A 22,139-nucleotide genomic window follows, 5' to 3' on the forward strand; every position below is an offset into this window, starting at 1 on the left:
CCGGGACCGTCTGGGATCGAACCCAGGCCGACTGGGTGAGAGGCAATCACGCTTACCCCTACACCACGGTCCCGACCAAACGAAATATCATAAACAATGGGAATTATAGATCTGGCATCCTTATCCAAAGATATGCATACTTAAAAGTAATTTTTGCAATTCCGTCGTGAAATTACTTACTTTTCCCGTCATTCTTGAACGACGAAATAGCCTACTTTTCTGTACCAAAAATAACAGAATCGAATAGCAACACTTTTCAAAATAAATGCTGAAAAGTTCTACTTTTCAGCACTCAAATGGGTGCTGAAAAGTTGAACTTTTCAGCACTTGTTTCGAAAAGTAACACTTTACAACATTTTTTTGATTTAAACGATTTATTGACAAAAAATATGAAAATTTGACATAAAATTTCACTCATTGTGTGTTTTTTGGAATTGCAAAAAATGTTGTATGGAACTCGTTGCAAAACTTGATTTTTTCAGCACTCTTCGTATTTATCCAACTCGGTGAACCTCGTTGGATAAATGTACGACTCGTGCTGAAAAAATCCTCTTTTTGCAACTTGCTGCATAAACTACTATTATATACTTTTTTCAAAAGCCGCAAATTAAAAATTTTACTCCAAATTTTGCTCAAATTAATTAGACTTCTCAGAAGATTGATAAACAAACTACTTTTCCATGGTATAATTATGCTTGAAGATCTGGCAACCCTATCTCCAGGTATAGCTCTTAAGTAGAAATTATATAATATGTAAAAAAATTGTGGCAAAAGCAAAAAACTTAAAAAAACCGGAAAATCCCATCTCAAGATTTGTTGCCTAAAAATCTAATACAAAAATGTCTCTAAAAGTCCTTATGTTAACTACAATTTAAAATACATTTATGAATTTGGAAGGTGTAATATATTACCTATTTTATGGTATATCAAACATTTAGACTGAAAAAGTGGAATTACAATGGGGAAAGAGATAAGTTTACACATATTTTTCTGACACAAAAGATAGACTTCTTCCAAGATGGAGTATTTCCAAAAAAATAAAATTTCTAAATTCATTAATACAAACATTGATAATATTACATCTGTAAATGTCAGAAAGAAAATCTAATTTTACATCTATAAATGTGTAAATTTACCACTTTTTCGATGCAATACGACTTTTTCAACTAAAATTTTGGTAATAAATTTAACATTGTATAAGAGGTTATTTAAGACCATCATATCTCTACACCTTCCAAACATACTAAACTAAAAACTACTTATACTTATGTCAGAAAAAATTGTAATTTTACCAATTAAAATATGTAAACTCACCGCTATTTTTTCGGGTTTTTGACCATTTCCCAATTTAAATTGACGTAATATTACATTAAAAGAGGTGAAATTACACCTTGAAAAATTACACATTTCAAATTTACACTAATTTTTATTGTGTAAATAAATGTGTAATTTTACCACTTAAAATGTGTAAACTCACCGCTTTTTTGGTTTTTTTTTGCCACTTTTCCAATTTAGATTGACGTAATATTACATAATAAAAGAGGTTAAATTACACCTTGAAAATTTAAACATTTTAAATTTACACTAATTTTTATTGTGTAAATAGATGTGTAATTTTACCACTTAAAATGTGTAAACTCACCGTTTTTTTTTGGTTTTTTGTCACTTTAACAATTTAAATTGACCGTAATATATCAAAATTAAAGAGGTAAAATTACACCTTCAAATTTTACACATTTTAAATTTACACTTATTTTTATTGTGTACATCAAAAGTTTTACAAATTCTTCTTATAATAGGCGTATTTTTTTTAAATAAAAGTCTGTGTTCCTTTTTAGGTTTTTTGCATTTTTGTTTTGTAGAGTATACATGGGTCATTCTCCGCAAACTTACACAGCAGTGGCCCCGACACCTCTTCGATTTGCATGAAACTTTGCTCTCAGGGGTAATTTTGGACCACGAATCCGAGGTCCATTTTTCGATATCTCGTGACACGGTGGGGCGGTACGACCCCTTTCATTTTTCTGGTTTTTTACTAAGATACTTTTTTCAGTGATTTGTTGCTCGCAACCGTGAAGAGATAGAAATTTGGTGTCAAAGGGACTTTTGTGTAAAATTAGACGCTCGATTTTATGGCGTACAAAATTCCAAAAAACGTATTTTTAATCAAAAAAGTTAAAAAATAGTTTTAAAATCGCTGCCATTTCCCGTTACTCAACTGTCAAAAATCGTGATTTTTCGAATCTGAAATAACCCAGAAGGGTAATTTTTTCATTTAGAATTTTTTTTTTCTTTTTAAAATCACGTGTTTTTTCTAACTTTGCAGGGTTACATTTTAGAGTGTGAAAATGTTCTACAAAGTTGTAGAGCAGACAAAAACAAAAATTTTGATATAAAGACATAAGGGGTTTTGTAGTAATTTTTTTTGGAAAGTTGCATAAGAATGATCTCTTGGACGATTGTTGACTCGTGCATTGCAAAAATCAGATTGTTTTTTTCAAAAAAAAAAAAAAAAAAATTGTGATGAGTGAATTTATCCGGTTTGTTTTTTTTTTTTATTTTCGAATAATCCCCACATACAAGCAGTGCACAAGCCACAACAATCGTCCAAGGGATCATTCTTATGCAAAATTTGCTGAACATTCCGAAAAAATTACTTTTAAAAGCACACGATTTTTGGGGTTAAAAATTAGAAAAACTGGTCAAAAATGGTCAAAATCATCACTCTTTCAAAAAACTTTTTTGTAAAATTCTGATAACTAGTGAAGAATACATGCAAACCTCTTATCAAACATATCAAAATTTTTGTTTTTGTCTGTTCTACAACTTTTTAGAACATTGTTACACTCTAAAATGAAACCCTGCAAAGTTAGAAAAAACACGTAATTTTAAAATGAAAATTTTTGTTCTAAATGAAAAAATTACCCTTCTGGGCCAATGTAGATTCGAAAAGTACATTAAATTTCCCATAAAATGACTTGTCTTACGATTTTTGAAAGTTGAGTTACGGGAAATGGCAGCAAATTTCTATCTCTTCACGGTTGCGAGCTACAAAACACTGAAGAACGTGTCTTAGTAAAAAACCAGAAAAAATGAAAGGGGTCGTACCGCCCCACTGTCACGAGATATCGAAAAATGGACTTCGGATTCGTGATCAGGGACCAAAATTACCCCTAAGAGCAAAGTTTCACGAAAATCGAAGAGGGGTCGGGGCACCTTTTTCCGATTTCGTGTGAGTTGGTGGAGAATTACCCACATGATAATAATTTTTAGTCAATTTTGGCCAAATGTACACTTACATTTGTAAATTTTGTGTTTAACTTGTTCTTTTTCTGAAGAGATCATATTTTTTCTCCTCATACTTCATCTATGCATTCCTGTGTTTTTTTTTCCTTTTTTGGTACTTATTTCATAAATATTACATTGGATTGGTTAAATTCGCTTGGTTCCACCAAGCGAATTTAATCAATTAAAAATTCCACGGTGATTACAACCAAATCAATAATATTACATTGGGAAATGTGGAGAGATTTTGAGTTTGGGAAGTATGTAATTTTAACAGCATGCATTTTTTCTACATAAATTGTGGTAAATTTACATCAATGACGATCTTACATAACAATATCAAATTTTGCACCTTCCAAAATCATACTTTTTAAACTGTGGCTTAACTTAAAATATATATTCAAACATATTTCCAGAAATCATGGAATTTGGTTTGATTTAAATTTGGCATGTTAAGGCGGATAGCTGAAAATTTTAAGGTGCAAAATCACATCTTTTTCATGTAATTTTACTAAACTTATCATGTATACACAAAAAAAAAATTAAAATCAAGCTTACTTTTTCAAACGATCCAACCAGCACGGAAAACTAACGTCGCAAAGGACCTTTTTGAAATTTTTTTTTCACTTCGATGATGTAATTTTACGCAGTTTTTGAGGTAACATTTCTATTATTCCATATCTGATTTATTCAGAAGAAAAATCATTAAAAAATTGTAGTTGAAAAAACATCTTTTCGTTGTTATTCATTTTTCAACTCATTAGGTAATGTAAAATTAGTTTATAAAAATAATAAACTTCAAATCGCTGTTTTCATCAGTTTTACTGTGCTCATTTTGAAACCGTAGCGCAGAAAAGGTTGCGGAAATCATTTTCGAAAGCTTCGATTTTTTTTTTTACATTTGATAATTCTTTGAAATGTCCAATCTGATTTAACCGGATTTTTCCAACAAAAGACTCCAATGCTCCATCGATACTGCAAGCGACGAACCCCGGCATTTTGCATGCAGTTTTTTCGCACTCCTTTCCACGAACCAAAAAAATAAACCAGTTTAAAAAAAAAGCTCAAATTAGCTACCACCGAGTGCATCAATGCGAGATTCCGGCGTGCTGTCTTAACAAAACACAAAAAAGCAAAAAAAAGAGCTGATCCGCGCCGAAAAACAGAGCAAATCCGATAAGTGATGGAATGTTTTTCCGGCGTGCGTCTTTCTTTTACAAAGTTTTTTTTGCTTTGCTTTTCTTGCGGGGTTTTACTTGCACTGCTTGATTTGTTCCCCCAACTGAGAGTCTCGATACTAGAGCTGGATTTTGGTTTAATGAAGAGTTTTTGTTTTTATCTTTGCGTGCTTTACTTGTATTTTTTTTCTCGGGTATTTTCTCGGTCGTCGTGAGCAAAAAATCAGTCACTCTCTTGCGGTATATTGGCATAATTTAGAGGGTTTTTTTTGCATGATTTATTTACAATTTTAGAGAATTTGTAAAAGTTTTTTTATTTTAATAAATTTTATTATAAACTTTTTCTTCTTTTCAACTGTTGTAATTTTGCTTTGGATTAAAAAATTTTTTTATCACATGTTGCAATCATTACATGATTTTGTTGCTAAATTTTCATTGTTTTCATGTACTTTTTTAATTTTGCTTATTTTTTGCTTGTTTTAATCCAAATTTTCCTTTTGATTTTTCACTGATCACTGATCGCTCAGCAAAGTGATCGATTTGAAGCGTTCCGAATCAGATTTCCTCTTCCAGATATCGATAGCTCGACTTTTTTTTCGAAAAAAAAAAAACAACAAAAACTCCTGAACCAAAAAAGACAACACATCCGGTAGACCTAATTGCTCGGTTTTCTACAGATTAGACAGATTAATCGACATTTGAAGACGTAGGTATCGCATCCGAAGACGATGAAGAAAGAGACTCTAAGTTTGAGGAAATGCACAAATTGATTCCCGGCCAAAAACTTTAGCATAATCATCGTGATGAAATGCGCTCTCTGTAGATCGAGAGTGAGAAAGAAGAGGGGAAGTGAGGGTTAAACGGTTTGCCTGCCTAGTGAGGCGTGGAGTGACCAACTGAAAAAAAATAAAAGAATAGTGAGAGTTTGCCATTGTGTTATTTTTTTCGGGGGATTTGTGGACTGTAAATTGCGTTGGAAGAACCTGGTCAAGATTTTGGGGGAGTTGTTGACGGCAAACGGTCGTCGTCGGTTTTAGATAATGGCTGAGGGAAAAAATGCGTCAACTTTCGTTTTCACCTCTGCTGGTGGGGTCACACAGCGAAAAGGGCGAGAAAGTTTTTTGCGTGATTTTTTTTCTTCTCAGTTACAATACAAAATTTGATAATCGGGAAAATGATATGCGGCTATTGCGTAAGGCGAATTAATTTGAAATTGTTTGGTTTTGGTGAATTTTCCACTTTTTTTTTTTAAATTTGTACCCTTTTGTTTTAAAGTTAACAACAACTTATTGAAATTTTTCTTAAAACAATTATTTTATTATTCTTGTTAAATCTAAAAATAACGCAATTTAACAGTTTAACAATATAACAATATTGACAATTTGGAAAATTTGGAATATTCTGACCATTTTTGACAAATTATCAACAATATTGACAGTTTTGGAAATTTATACATTTTTTACAATTTTGAAAATTTTGACAATTTAACAATTTAACATTTTTGACATTTTTGACAATTTTGTCAATTTGGACAATTTGGACAATTTAGACAATTTTGACAGTTTTGGCAATATGGACATTTTTTACAATTTTTTTAATAATTTTGACAGTTTTATTATTTTGACATTTTTTGAAAATTTTGACAACTTTAATTATTTTTTTACAATTTTTACAGTTATGTAAATTTTGTCAATTTTGACAATTTTTACATTTTGTCAATTTTGACAATTTTTACATTTTTTACAATTTTGCCAATTTTGACAATTTTGACAATTTTGACAATTTTGACAATTTTGACAATTTTGACAATTTTGACAATTTTGTCAATTTTGACAATTTTGACAATTTTGACAATTTTGACAATTTTGACAATTTTGACAATTTTGACATTTTTGACAATATTGACCATTTTAATAATTTTAACAATTTTGACCATTGTAACAATTTGGAAAATTTTGACAATTTTGACAATTTTGACAATTTTGATAATTTTGACAATTTTGACCATTTTGATAATTTTAACAATTTTGACAATTGTAACAATTTGGACAATTTTGTAAATTTTGTCATTATTGAAAATTTTGAATATTTTGACAATTTTGACAGTTTTACAATTTTAACAATTTTGACAATTTTGACAATTTTGACAATTTGACAATTTTGACAGTTTTGGCAATTTTTACATTTTTTACAATTTTTACATTTTTTACAATTTTGAAAATTTTGACAATTTTGACAAAAACATTTTTGACAATTTTGACAATTTTCTCAATTTTGACAGTTTTGGCAATTTGGAATTTTTTTTACAATTTTGAAAATTTTGACAATTTGGCAATATGAACATTTTTTACAATTTTGACAAATTTGACAATTTTGACAAATTTGACAATTTTGACAATTTTGACAATTTTGACAGTTTTATAATTTTGACATTTTTATAATTTTGACAGTTTTATAATTTTGACAGTTTTATAATTTTGACAGTTTTATAATTTTGACATATTTTGAAAATTTTGACAATTTTATTTTTTTTTACAATTTTGACAGTTTTGTCAATTTTGACAATTTTGTCAATTTTGACAATTTTGACAATTTTGAAAATTTTGAAAATTTTGACAATTTTGACCATTTTGACAATTTTGACAATTTTGACAATTTTAACAATTTTGATAATTTTGACAATTTTGACAATTTTGACAATTTTGACAATTTTGACAATTTTGACAATTTTGACAATTTTGACAAATTTGACAATTTTGACAATTTTGACAATTTTGACAATTTTGACAATTTTGACAATTTTGACAATTTTGACAATTTTGACAATTTTGACAATTTTGACAATTTTGACAATTTTGACAATTTTGACAATTTTGACAATTTTGACAATTTTGACAATTTTGACAATTTTGACAATTTTGACAATTTTGACAATTTTGACATTTTTGACAATTCTGACAATTTTGACAATTTTGACAATTTTGACAATTTTGACAATTTTGACAATTTTGACAATTTTGACAATTTTGACAATTTTGACAATTTTGACAATTTTGACAATTTTGACAATTTTGACAATTTTGACAATTTTGACAATTTTGACAATTTTGACAATTTTGACAATTTTGACAATTTTGACAATTTTGACAATTTTGACAATTTTGACAATTTTGAAAATTTTGACAATTCTGACAATTTTGACAGTTTTGTCAATTTTGTCAATTTTGTCAATTTTGACAATTTTGACAATTTTGACAATTTTGACAATTTTGACAATTTTGACAATTTTGTCAATTTTGACAATTTTGACAATTTTGACAATTTTGACAATTTTGACAATTTTGACAATTTTGACAATTTTGACAATTTTGAAAGTTTTGAAAGTTTTGTCAATTTTGACAATTTCGACAATTTTGACAATTTTTCAATTTTTACAATTTTTACAATTTTTACATTTTTTACAATATTGACAATTTTGACAATTTTGATTATTCTGTCAATTTTGACAGTTTTGACAATTTGACTCGAAACGATTTCGATTTTCGATGGAAATCGATTTGCAAATTACTCTGTTATTGGTTTTTTGAGGATGAGAATTGTTGTTATGTAGATTGGAACTGTTATTAAGTATTTTCAGAACATTATTTTACCGTTAAACAAAAACAAACATCATTACAGGTCCAATGAACTTAAGCTCCACAGCAGTTAAATAACGATAATAGTTGCTGTGTTAACATGGGAGCTCATCCTGATTTACATCAGAATTACCTAATGTCTTAATTCGGCCTTCCCAAATTCACCTTGCCACTCCGCCTAACGGGACCCCTCCATCAAAAAGAGATGTTATCATGTGAATTTTTCCCTCCTCAATAACCAAAAACAAAACAACCTCAAAACGTTCTAAAGCTCACCCTAATTCGACCATTAAACCATCCATATTTTAGCATTTCGGTGTGTGCGCCTCTTAGGTCTAATCACAACCTTCCACAGCCATAAATTGCCATCCGTCGTCGACGGCGACTTAATCGTTGACGTCGTTTTGTGTCATCGCCACACAAATGGGTTCTTTGGACCCACCGACCGACCGCTTGATGGGGTCATTTCACCGACATCCGTTTCGGGACAGACTCCCTGCCGCGTTGATAACCCATAAGAAACGATCGGAATTCTCCCGAAAATCTCAAACCCAAAGGGTCATTAAAAATTCGCACACTCTCGTAAGAAGGAAATTGGGCCCCTTATTTTCGGGTGGGGAGCTGAGCTCAAGGAAATTAACACTTTCCAAACATTGACCACGGCGATGACCTCTGCGGGGGCCACACTCCAACGCGCGAAAAGTCGTAAATGTTTGCTGCCCTTTCGCTTACTTCTAACGAAAGTAAATTTTAACCCTCGACGATGTTAGTGTCGCAAAAAATCGCTTTGATTGAGATTTTTGTTGAATATTACATCAAAATCATGTAAATTTACATGTTTTATATGTAACGGCAATGTTTCCAAAAATCAAGTAAAATTACTTTACATTACGAGTGAGGTAGTATTACATGACGCTACACGTAAATTTACATTTATCTTGTGTTATGGCACTTATAAATTAAGGTAAAACAATAATGGCTTTTTCTAATAAAATTCTTAGAATAAAATCACTGAAAAAACTCTTTTTACGTTAGAAGGTTAAAAATGCTTCTCTACCCTTCGCAAAAGTGTCTGTAAAACATATCCATATTAATTCTAAATCCCTCGTAGAAGATGGTGGGTGCTAATAAGTCCCTGCCGCAACAGCGAAATAAGTGCGGCCAGATTTGGCCCGGCGATACCATTCCGCGAAATGGGAGAATTTCCTGTTCACTAGACCGAAACTTTGCTTTTGAGGAATAAAAAAGAGTTCAAACGCCGAACCTCGCGGTTTTCATTCATTTAACTTTTTTTTTTTCTTTCAGGGTGGATGTTGATGTTGATGATTATTGCTCTCGTTGGTGGGCGCCGCGTTCCGGGTTTTTGGACTTTCTGGAAGAATTGGATGGTTGCAACATCGTTGTAGCGATGTAGCGACAAATTAATTCGGGAAATTTAGGTGGAAGTTGCTGGGAGTTTCTCTTTTTGTCCAAGAAAGGGAGAAGCATTTTAAGAAACCTCCTTGGAGACCTCGCAATTTCATGGAATACCCTTATTTTTTAGTAATGAGACAATTTAATTTAAAAAAAAATGAAAATATTCTTTGCTTTGTAATTTTTATGTATTTTTTAAACATTTTTCTTAATTCATGATTTAAAATACAAAATAAACAATTAAGCAAATTGTCTAAAATAGAGCACAGCTTTGGTAAAAAAACATAATTTTTTTCAAATGTTGGCATAAAAGACATAATCACAAGTTTAACTTTACACAGAAGAAAAAAAAAACATTGTAATATTACACAACATGTGGACAGATTTTGGGCCAGAAAAAATATGCAAAATAACCTTTGATATTATGTAAGTTTGTAATCTTTTTTAATGTGTTGTTTTACTTATTATTTTTTTTACTGTAAACTCTGATTTTTAGTTGTATAGAAACCATTTTTTTGGAAAAGAATAATAAATACACGGCATGACAAATTTCCTTAAGAAACGAGGTGTAAAAATTACCTCTGAAATCATGTGAATTTGTGACCCTTTTTTATGTGTAATTTAACTTATTCAACATTGAATGAACTTTATAAAAAACAGGTTATTTTCAATCTTTTTTCATTTCAGAATTATTGGTTGTACTCTAAACTCAGAAGTTAATTTGAATAATGACTAAAATTTGTTTTTTTGGAGGAATTAACAAACAAATGGCATGGAAAAATTCCCTAAGAAACATAACAAGAAATGTAAAAAAATACCTCTTTTATGTGTTTTTTTTTACAAATTTTACATTAAATTACATAAAAACGAGGTAATTTTCAATCTTTTTCAATTCTTTTTTTGTGTGCTTTTTACAAATTTAACATTAAATTACTTAAAAACGAGGTAATTTTTAATATTTTTTTTACCATTCTGAAATATGTTGTACTACTATAAACACCTATTTTTTTTGGGAAGGAATAATAAACTTGGCAAAATTCTCTAAGAAATAAAACAAGAAATGTGAAAAAATCGTCAAAAAGCACAATGTTCAAAATAAAATTCAAAAATATAAAAAAAAATGGAAAAAAATAAAAAAAAATGGAAAAAAATAAAAAAAAACCAAAACATATATTTTTAGTTATCATCTAAATATTGGAAATATAATAACTCAAATAAATTAACAAAAAAAAAAAACAGTGAAAATAATTTCAAAATTTCAAACTGACGCTCAATATTTTGTAGTGTTCAAAAGTTTTCTAAGCCTTTTCAAAAAAAATATTCATAATAATTTAAAATTTTCATGATTAATTTTATTCAAAACCGTATTTTTTTCTTATCTTTGGTACCAGATTTTGTACCATTTAAAACTCAAGCTTAAATTATGCATTTTTGAAGTCTCCAAAGGTAAATTAAAAAAAAAAATTAAAGCGTACTCAAAAAACAAATTATCAATAAATTACTGAAAAGAAAATTAAAACAATATTTCATGACATTTTGTATTACATAAAAAAATGTAGCCGATCAGCACAGGAAACCTACTTGTTCGAAATTCCAAGTTGTAATAAGTTTTTATCCTTTCAACTCGCCACTAGTCTGATAGCCGTGCGGGCTAAGGCGCCAGCCCTCTCGGTATGTAGTGGGATTTAATCCCTTAGCGATTTTTCTCACAAAATTAATTTACATGATTTTGCATGCGATTTTACCATTGGATTGGTTTTTTTGCTGTGTAATTGATATTTTGAAATATTTCCCGAATTTCAATATCAATTCATATTGTTTACATCATCACACCTTCTTCGCTACAATTTTGGAGGCGGCTTTTTTCAACGATTTCTGCTTTTTAAATTGTAATTTTGTGATGTAAGTTTTTGCACATGTAAATCCCAAATCTTTGTTGTTTTCTTCTCTTGCAAAAAAAAAAAAATATCAAAAAGAGCGTACTTCTCGCGTTCCTTCCCGCTTATCATCGCTGACGTCTGCTGTCTTCCCCTTGAAACAACCAAATTTTTCGCACACACGATTTTCATATGTTCTGAAATTAATTTTCCGTTATTCACACGATGGCGGCGATCCGGTGGCCTGGACTCACGGTCTGGTTGCAATTTCGCAACAAACAAACAAACAAACACAGGAATCAACTTGGCAGACACAAATGAACTCTTTGTTGCCGAGTGGGGAGAGAGAAGATTTGCTGCTCGAGTTTTTTTTTCTTTTCGGGAACCCAACCCCGAAAAATAATTCGCGAAAAAGTGAAACAACTTGGCGATGAGTGGGGTGAAGAAGGTGGAGGAGGAAAAATGGTTTGCAAATTTTGGACCTCTTCACTTTGCTTCTGTGCTGCTGCCGCAGTTTGTATTTGTGTTGCTTTGGACCACAAACGCTTCCAATTATTTCATTATGTCAATTTGGGTGTGTATTTACGTTTCTTGAGGAGGTGTGGGGATTGGTGATAGAGTTGTTTTTTAATGTTGATCAAGGTTGATCAAAGATGATCAATGATGATTAACGTTGATCATGTTGATCAAAAATGATCAAAATTGATCATGTTGATCAATCTTGGTCACTGTTGATCAAAATTGATCATGTTGATCAATAATGATTATGTTGGTCAATTTTGATCAAAGATGATCAATGTTGATCAAAATTAACCGTTTTGATCAATACTCATCATGTTTAAATTTGTCAATTTTGAAAATTTTGACAGTTTTGTCAATCTTGACGATTTTGACAATTTTGACAATTTTGACAATTTTGATAACTGTGATAACGTTGACAATTTTGACAATTTTGACATTTTTTTTTATTATTTTGACAATTTTGACAGTTTTTTTTATTATTTTGACAATTTAACAATGTTTATGACAATTTTGACTATTTTTACAATTTTGACAATTTTGACAATTTTGTCAATTCTGATAATGTTGACAATTTTGTCAATTTTGAAAATTTTGACAATTTTGTCAATCTTGACAATTTTGACAATTTTGACAATTTTGACAATTTTGACAATTTGGACAATTTTGACAATTTTGACAATTTTGAAAATTTTGACAATTTTGACAATTTTGACAATTTTGACAATTTTGACAATTTTGACAATTTTGCCAACCTTGACAATTTTGACAATTGATAACTTTGATAATTTTGACAATTTTGACAATTTATTTTTTTTTATTATTTTGTCAATTTTGACTGTTTTATTTTTTTATTATTTTGACAATTTTGACAGTTTTGTTTTTTTATTATTTCGACAATTTTGTCAATTTTGACAATTTCGTCAATTTTGACAATTATGACAATTTTGACAATTTTGACAATTTTTGACATTTTTGACAAATTTGACATTTTTGTCAATTTTGACAATGTTGACAATTTTGAAAATTTTGACAATTTGGACAATTTTGACATTTTTGAAAATTTTGACAATTTTGACAATTTTGACATTTTTCACAATTTTCACAATTTTGACTGTTTTATTTTTTTATTATTTTGACAATTTTGACAGTATTGTTTTTTTATTATTTCGACAATTTTGACAATTTTGTCAATTTTGACAATTATGACAATTTTGACAATTTTGACATTTTTGACAAATTTGACAATTTTGTCAATTTTGACAATTTTGACAATTTTGACAATTTTGACAATTTTGACAATTATGACAATTTTGACAATTTTGACAATTTTGACAATTTTGACAATTTTGACAATTTTGACATTTATGACAATTTTGACATTTTTGACAATTTTGTCAATTTTGACAATAATGACAATTATGACAATTTTGACAATTTTGACATTTTTGACAAATTTGACATTGTTGACAATTTTGACAATTTTGACAATTTTGACAATTTTGACAATTTTGACAATTTTGACAATTTTGACAATTTTGACAATTTTGACAATTTTGTCAATTTTGACAATTATGACAATGCTGACATTTTTGACAAATTTGACATTTTTGACAATTTTGACAATTTTGACAATTTTGACAATTTTGACAATTTTGACAATTTTGTCAATTTTGACAGTTTTGAAAATTTTGACAATTTTGACAATTCTGACAATTTTGACAATTCTGACAATGTTGTCAATTTTGTCAATTCAGATAATTTTGACAATTTTGTCAATTTTGAAAATTTTGACAATTTTGTCAATCTTGACAATTTTGACAATTTTGACTATTTTGACAATTTTGACAATTTGGACAATTTGGACAATTTGGACAATTTTGACAATTTTGAAAATTTGACAATTTTGCCAACCTTAACAATTTTGACAATTAATAACTTTGATAATTTTGACAATTTTGACAATTTAATTTTTTTAATTATTTTGTCAATTTTGACTGTTTTATTTTTTTATTATTTTGACAATTTTGACAGTTTTGCTTTTTATTATTTCGACAATTTTGTCAATTTTGAAAATTTCGTCAATTTTGACAATTATGACAATTTTGACAATTTTGACAATTTTGACATTTTTGACAAATTTGACATTTTTGACAATGTTGACAATTTTGAAAATTTTGACAATTTGGACAATTTTGAATATTTTGACAATTTTGACAATTTTGACAATTTTGACAATTTTGACAATTTTGAAAATTTTGACAATTTTGACAATTTTGACAATTTTACCAACCTTGACAATTTTGACTGTTTTATTTTTTTATTATTTTGACAATTTTGACAGTATTGTTTTTTTTATTCAAAATCAAATTATTCGCTCTACAGCATTGCCTTGGCGTTCTCGATTGCGAGATTCCTACTCGAAACTAGGTGTCCGAAGGCTTGATTGTTGAGGCAATTGCAAACCTCTTTTTACACCTTAGCTTCCATCTACCCCGGGATTCGAACTGACGACCTTTGGATTGTTAGTCCAACTGCCTACCAGCGACTCCACCGAGACAGGACCCAGAGAGACGACTCCTACACCTGGACTGAGCTAACGACCTAACATTTGTAGGTTAGTCCGGGACCAACATTTACTTCCCTTCCGACGGAAGGCGTGATCAGACAAATCTCGTCTCGAAAAATGCCACCGGGACCGTCTGGGATCGAACCCAAGCCGACTGGGTGAGAGGCAATCACGCTTACCCCTACACCACGGTCCCGGCTGTTTTTTTATTATTTCGACAATTTCGACAATTTTGTCAATTTTGACAATTATGACAATTTTGACAATTTTGACAATTTTGACAATTTTGACAATTTTGACAATTTTGACATTTTTGACAATATGACATTTTTGACATTTTTGAGAATTTTGACAATTTTGACAATTTTGTCAATTTTGACAATTATGACAATTTTGACAGTTTTGACATTTTTGACAAATTTGACATTTTTGACAATTTTGACAATGTTGACAATTTTGTCAATTTTGACAATTTTGACAATATTGACAATTTTGGCAATTATGAAAATTTTGACAATTTTGACATTTTTGTCAACCTTGACAATTTTGATAACTTTGATAATTTTGCCAATTTTGACAATTTTTTTTATTATTATTTTGACAATTTTGACAGTTTTATTTTTTTATTATTTTGACAGTTTTATTTTTTTGACAGTTTTATTTTTTTATTATTTTGAAAATTTTGACAATTTTGAAAATTTTGACAATTTTGAAAATTTTGACAATTTTGACATTTTTAAAAATTTTGACAATTTCGACAATTTTGACAATTTTGTCAATTTTGACAATTCTGACAATTTTGACAATTTTGAAAATTTTGACAATTTTAACAATGTTGACAATTTCGACAGTTTTGAAAATTTTGACAATTTTGTCAATCTTGTCAATTTTGACAATATTGACAATTTTGATAACTTTGATAATTTTATTTTTTTTATTATTTTGATAATTTTGACAGTTTTATTTTTATATTATTTTGACAATTTTGTCATTTTGACAATTTTGACAATTGTGACAATTTTGACAATTTTGACAATTTTGACAATTTTGACAATTTTGTCAATTTTGACAATTTTGAAAATGTTGACAGTTTTGACAATTTTGACAGTTCAGAAAATTTTGAAAATTTTGACAATTTTGACAATTTTGACAATTTTGACAATTTTTTTTATTATTTTGACAATTTTGACAGTTTAATTTTTTTATTATTTTATTAATTTTGTCAATTTTGTCAATTTTGTCAATTTTCATTTTTGACAATTTTGACAATTTAGACAATTTTGTCATTTTGACAATTTTGACAATTTTGACAATTTTGACAATTTTGACAATTTTGTCAATTTTGACCATTTTGACAATTTTGACAGTTCTGTTAATTTTGACAATTTTGACAATTTTGACAATTTTGACAATTTTGACAATTTTGACAATTTTGACAATTTTGACAATTTTGACAATTTTGACAATTTTGACAATTTTGACAATTTTGACAATTTTGACAATTTTGACAATTTTGACAATTTTGACAATTTTGACAATTTTGACAATTTTGACAATTTTGACAATTTTGACAATTTTGACAATTTTGACAATTTTGACAATTTTGACAATTTTGACAATTTTGACAATTTTGACAATTTTGTCAATTTTGTCAATTTTGTAAATTTTGTCAATTCTGACAATTTTGACAATTTTATCAATTTTGAAAATTTTGACAATTTTGAGAATTTTGGCTGATTTTAGCTTGACGTACTTTATGATTGAAGCCTATTATTTTGAATTTTGATCACAGATGATCAATGTTGATAAAAATGAACCATTTGATCAAAGTTGATCATGTTGATCAATTTTGATCAAGGTTGATCAAATTTTACACGTTGATCAACTTTGATCAAGGTTGATTAATACTGATCATGTTTATCAGCTTTGATTTTGGTTGATCAATACTGATCATGTTGATCAAAATTGATCAATGCTGATCAAATATGATCAAGGTTGATCATGTTGATCAAGGTTGATCATGTTGATCGAAGTTGATCATATTGATAAAAGTTGATAAAAGTTGATCAATGTTGATCATGTTGATAAAAGTTGATCAAGATTGATCATGTTGATCATGTTGATTAAAGTTGATCATGTTGATTAAAGTTGATCATGTTGCTCAAGGTAGATCAAAATTGATCAAAGTTGATCAAAAATGATTAAAGTTGATCAAAATTAATCGTGTTGATCAAAGTTGATCAAGATTGATCAATACTGATCATGTTGATTTAATTTGACCAAGTTGACCACACTGCAACGTGAATCGCTCCGCGCTTTGCGCGGTAGCTGCTATTCAGCCGTTTTCTCGGAATAGAATTTCATTATCTGTTATTAAAACCACCGCGCTGGGCCTGAACTGCAGCTTAGTGTGGGATTTTCCCTTAATTTCGCAACCGATTTGGCTCATTTCTAATATTCTTCCCCCCCCCTCCCTTCTCCCTTTCAGACGCATCGATCGCTCCCGGTGCCCGGTCCGAGGTCCAGGAATGCGCCCTCTCCGTCGGTCTGCTCATGTTCGGCATCATCCTGGAGCGGTTCATCCACGTCATCCAGGACGCGTCGTCCAAATCCATGGACAATGGCCCGGCGACGTCCACCGCCGAGAACCTGCAGGAACTGGCCAAGTCCGCTCCGTCCTCCTCCTCCTCCTCGAACTCAACCTCCTCAGTCCAGAACAGTAGCAGCGGTCACGGGAAGGATGGCAGCTCGAGGTGCGAGAAATGTCAGGCTTAATTTAAGGTGCGATTAAAAAGCGTTTTTCTCTTCTTCTTGGACATTTCTTTCGGTAGGACATGCAACGAAGGTGATGGCCGACAGAAACTGGTACTGCCCGAGGATGCCAAGGCGATTCTTCCGGCGATTAAGGTTAGTCCTGATGGTATTCGAGGTGACATTCCTGGAATTTGTTGGGTGGGTTGAAGCAACAACAGGTCGTTTGCATCAGGCTTCTTTGAAGAACTCCAGTTTCTTCATAAGGAATCTCCAGTAGCTGAACCAATTGCCTGTACCTTTTTTGTTTCATATTTAGACACCTCTAATTGCTTGTGTGAGAGTTTGTGTGGTTTAGTGTGATTCTGTAAGAGTTTGTGTAGTTTTGTGTGATTGTGTGAGATTTTGTGTGATTTTGTGTGATTCTGTGAGAGTTTGTGTGGTTTTGTGTGGTTTTGTGTGGTTCTGCAAGAGTTTGTGTGATTCTGTGTGATTTTTGTGATTTTAAATCATACAAAAAATTCAATTCGAAAACCAAAACTTCTTCCATCAAAACAGACGTAAAACCCTCCTAAATCTGATGTAACTTTTCTGCTCACTTCCTCGAACCGTCTAATAAACCGGTCCCTTCCTCATGACAAGCGCAAATCAATCCGCGATGTCGGAAGCATCTTCTTCACCACACCGACCAATCCACTTAATTAAAAATCATCCTCAATTTTTTCACCCCCTCCTGGCAAAGGTGCGTATGTTCCGTCCAAGATGACACGACGAAGATATAGGCAGCAGCACAACTCCCAACTCCTCTTTTCTAGCCGTGTCTTTCTGATGAATCTCTGGTTGGCTGGTTGGTGCGCGCCGGCTAATTAATTTAATCGTTTATTAGACAGAGACAGACCTCTGTCTGGTGGCGCTCCCAGGGCGAAATCTCCTCCGCGGCCAGGTCCCGAAAGATCCTCCCGTAATTGCCTTAATTGGCCAAGGCGCGCGAGCTACACTAAGAGGCGCGCTTATCGCAGATGCCCAAGGTTCAAGGCTAATCCGGGCGGCCTTCTTCGCGGAACTCAAGAACGTTGGACAGGGTGGGAAGTTGATCTATTTTTACAAAAAAAAAAAAAAAAATACTTCTGCAATTGAAAAAAATAGGTCAAACTGAAAAAAACATTAATTTAATACTTTTTCATAATTTCGCAGCCAGCTCACGCATTTTAGATCAGGTCACACAACTATGAAAACTTAAAAACATTATCATTTTGCTTCAAAAATGTTTGTTATTTGTTTATGTTCTCGCAGTTGGGTGCATTCAACCATTCCAATGTCAGTTGGCCGGCTACGAAATTATGGAAAAATATGATATAAGTTATTAAAAAAAAAACTTTTAATTGAAAAATAAAACAAATTAGTAGTCACCCTGCATTTCTCTAAAGAGAAAGAGTACTTCTTAGAAGAAACCCTAACCCTAGGAAGTCGCAAAAAAAATGCAACATTCCTCCCATCTAATGAACGGGATCGAAAGTCATGAAATTTCACAACCCAAAGAAGCCACAACACGGTCAATAGTCCCATTTTTCTTCGCGATAGTCGTCATCGACAGCAGAACGGAGTCTCTCCATAGACGGATTGCCCAGAAGAAGCAGCAGGTGATTGTCCGCTTAATTTGGCAGCAAAAAAGAGACGACCTCGACCATAAAGAAAGGAAGGCCGCGTCGCCAGAAGTGCTTTCAACGAGGCGCGTCTGCCAGAATTTGGGGAATTTTGGTGGCTTGGCTAGGCCTTAATAGGGTACACGGGGTGGATTAGCACGATTCGCTACGAAATAGCTGAAATTAATTGAAAAATAATTGTTAGGGTTTGGGCGCACGGAAAAGGGCAGGCTGAAAAAATATTAAAAATTTAATAAAATTGCCCCAAAATACTGTGAAAAACTGAATTTGTAAACTTTCCTCTTCATTCATGTAATTTTACATCATTGTTGTGTAAAAAATTAATTGCAACATAACAATGTTAGTTTTACCTCGGTAATGTAATTTTATACAGTTTTAAAGGCATAATTACACATTTTAATATTATTTAAATTTGTTTGAAATCTTTGTTTAATTACTTCAGTGAGCGGAAGTTACCACTTTTTTTGTTTTACCATATTAACACATGAATTGATGTAAAACTGCATGTAGTTTTTTTATTTAAATTACGTCATTAATGTGTAAAACTGGAATTGCAACAGCTATATGTGATGTAGTTTTACACAGTTTCAAAGGTACAATAACACATTTTCATTCGTTGAAGCCTGTTTGAAAACTGTGTAAAATTACATCGGTGAGTGGAAGTTTACACCGTTTTGTTGTTGTTCCGTTTTTAACACATTAATCTATCGTCGCCGTCATGCTAACTTGTCGCACGTGCATTTTGGGCACAATTTAATGCCATTTTGTGCAGCTCACAATGCCTCACCTTTGGACCTTCACAGATCCCCAAAATTCCATTTGAATCCTGAGATATTCCATAAAAACCCCCTGCATTTTTGTCACTTTGCATATGAAAGAAGTTTCAATCATTTCGTGCTATCTTGACACAGCCTAAAAATTGCGTCAATTGGTCAAAGGGATTTCAGGTCAGAACGCGTTTGAAACAGTTAAATTTAGGAAATTTAGGAAATTCAGGAAATTTAGTAAATTATTGTAAATTTATGCAATTAAGGAAATTTAGAAAATTTAAGAAATTAAGTAAATTAATACAATTTAGGAAATTTAAGGAATTTAAGGAAATAAAGACAATTTAGGAAATTTAAGGAATTCAGGAAATTTAGGAAATTTAGAAATTTGGGGACATTTAGGCAATTTAGAAAATTTAAGGAATTTAGGAAATTAAGGCAATTCAGGCAATTTAAGAAATTTAAGAAATTTAGGGAAGTTTAAGAAATTTTGGAAATTTAGGCAATTAGGGAAATTTAAGGAATTATGCAATTTTGGCAATTAAGGAAATTAGGAAATTTTGGGAAATTTAGGCAAATTAGGCAATTTAAGGAATTCAGAAAAATTAGGAAATTTAGAAAATTCAGGAAATTGAGAAAATATAGGAAATTTAGAAAAATCAGGAAATTGTGGACATAGAGGAAATTTTGAAAATTTAGGAAAATTAGAAAAATTAGGAAATTTAGAAAAATTAGGAACATAACAAAAATTAGAAAAAACAGGCAAATTAGGAAAATTAGAAAATTTAGGAAATTTTGCAAAAAAAGGTTATTTAGGATATTTAGGAAATTTAGGAAATTTAGGAAATTTAGGAAATTAAGGAAATTTAGGAAATTAAGGAAATAGAGGAAATTTTCAAAATTAAGGAAAATTATGAAAATAAGTAACATTGCAAAAATTAAAAAAAAATAGGCAAATTAGGAAAATTCGAAAATTTAGTTACTTAAGGAAATTTAGAAAATTTAGAAAATTTAGCAAAATTAGGAAATTTGGGATATTTAGGGCATTTAAGAAATTTAGAAATTAGGAAAAATAGATTTTTTTTTTAAATTTATGAAATTAATGAAATTTATGTATTTTATAAAATTAATGAAATTTGGAAAAAAAAAGAAATTTAGGAAAATAAGGGAATTTAGGAAATTTAGGACATTTAGAAAATTTAGTTAGGCCGTTGCAAATGTTTTTCAAAGTTTATGTCGCCCTCCCCCATTTAAAATTGGCCTGAAAAATCAGGGGCCAAAAAAAATAAAATTTTAAAACTTCAAAATGTTAATGAAAATTAAAGTTTAACCAACTGAAAACCAGTTAAATTGCATTTTCCCGCGTTTATAATCATATTTAGTATGTTTGAACTCCTTTAAAAACATTTTAAATTTTCATGAAATACCACAAAAAAAAATTTTTTGGGAAAAAAAATCCTAATGATTGGAAAGTAACTGTACGCCTGTAAAAAGCATTTAAACAAACTTTTTTAATCCAAGTGTTGAAACCTAGGCTTGTAATTTCAATTTTTAAATTTATTTTTTTTGCGACGGTCTTACTTAAGGAAATTTAGAATATTTAGCAAAATTAGGAAATTTGGGATATTTAGGGAATTTAAGAAATTAAGGAAAATTAGGAAAAATATATTTATTTGAAATTTATGAAATTAATGATATCTATGAATTTTATAAAATTAATAAAATTTGGGAAATTAAAGAAATTTTGGAAAACAAGGGAATTTAGGAAATTTAGGAGGTTTAGAAAATTAGGGAAACTAAGGAAAATTAAGAAATGTAGGAAATTTAATAATATTAGGAAATATATGGAATTTCGAAAATTTAGAATTGATATTTGTTAAATTAAATGAAATATTTAAAATTTTTAAAATTGTTAAAGCTTATGATTTTTTTTTAAATTTATGAAATTCAAGACATTTTGAAAATTAATTTGATTTTTGAAATTAATGAAACAAATTAGTCGACAAAAAGTAACATTATTAATAAGATAAAAAAAAAAATAATAACAGTAAAAGTTAGATGATTAATCTAAATGTTTTCTAAAATATAAAAATTTGATGACACTGTCTAACTTTACACTGCTTGACAGTTGTTTTGCAGGACAATTGTTAGACAGGCAGAAAATGCCATAAATTATTAGTGCTTAATAAAAATATCAAATTTGCCAATTTAATAAAAGTTTGTTTTAGTTGTAAACTAAGTAATTTAATCGTTTCACACCATTTACAAGATTTAATTTTTGGTTAAATAATTTTTTTTAATTCAATTTATTAATAACTTGTAGAAATGTGTTAAAAAATAATATAAAATTTTATACAATATAAAATATATACAAATTTTCAAATTATGTTTAAAAACCATTAAATTTATCAAATTATGTTTAATAAGTTAATAAAATACTCGGCATTTCCGAAAAGAAAAGGCAAAGCCATACATTCAAAT

At 30.0% G+C, this 22,139-nt stretch overlaps 1 protein-coding gene across 3 annotated transcripts in view; it reads left to right on the top strand.

The window, feature by feature from the left end:
• Positions 1 to 22,139, top strand: part of LOC120413279 (telomerase-binding protein EST1A) — a 239,731-nt gene that overhangs the window by 102,874 nt on the left and 114,718 nt on the right. For all 3 annotated transcript variants that reach the window (XM_052706611.1, XM_052706612.1, XM_052706613.1), the window contains 2 exons: positions 16,965 to 17,229; positions 17,308 to 17,383. In XM_052706611.1, the coding sequence (XP_052562571.1) occupies positions 16,965 to 17,229; positions 17,308 to 17,383 (341 nt within the window). The remainder of the gene's footprint in view (positions 1 to 16,964; positions 17,230 to 17,307; positions 17,384 to 22,139) is intronic.

The sequence above is a fragment of the Culex pipiens genome, chromosome 1, assembly GCF_016801865.2.
Source record: "Culex pipiens pallens isolate TS chromosome 1, TS_CPP_V2, whole genome shotgun sequence".
Lineage (NCBI taxonomy): Eukaryota > Metazoa > Arthropoda > Insecta > Diptera > Culicidae > Culex > Culex pipiens.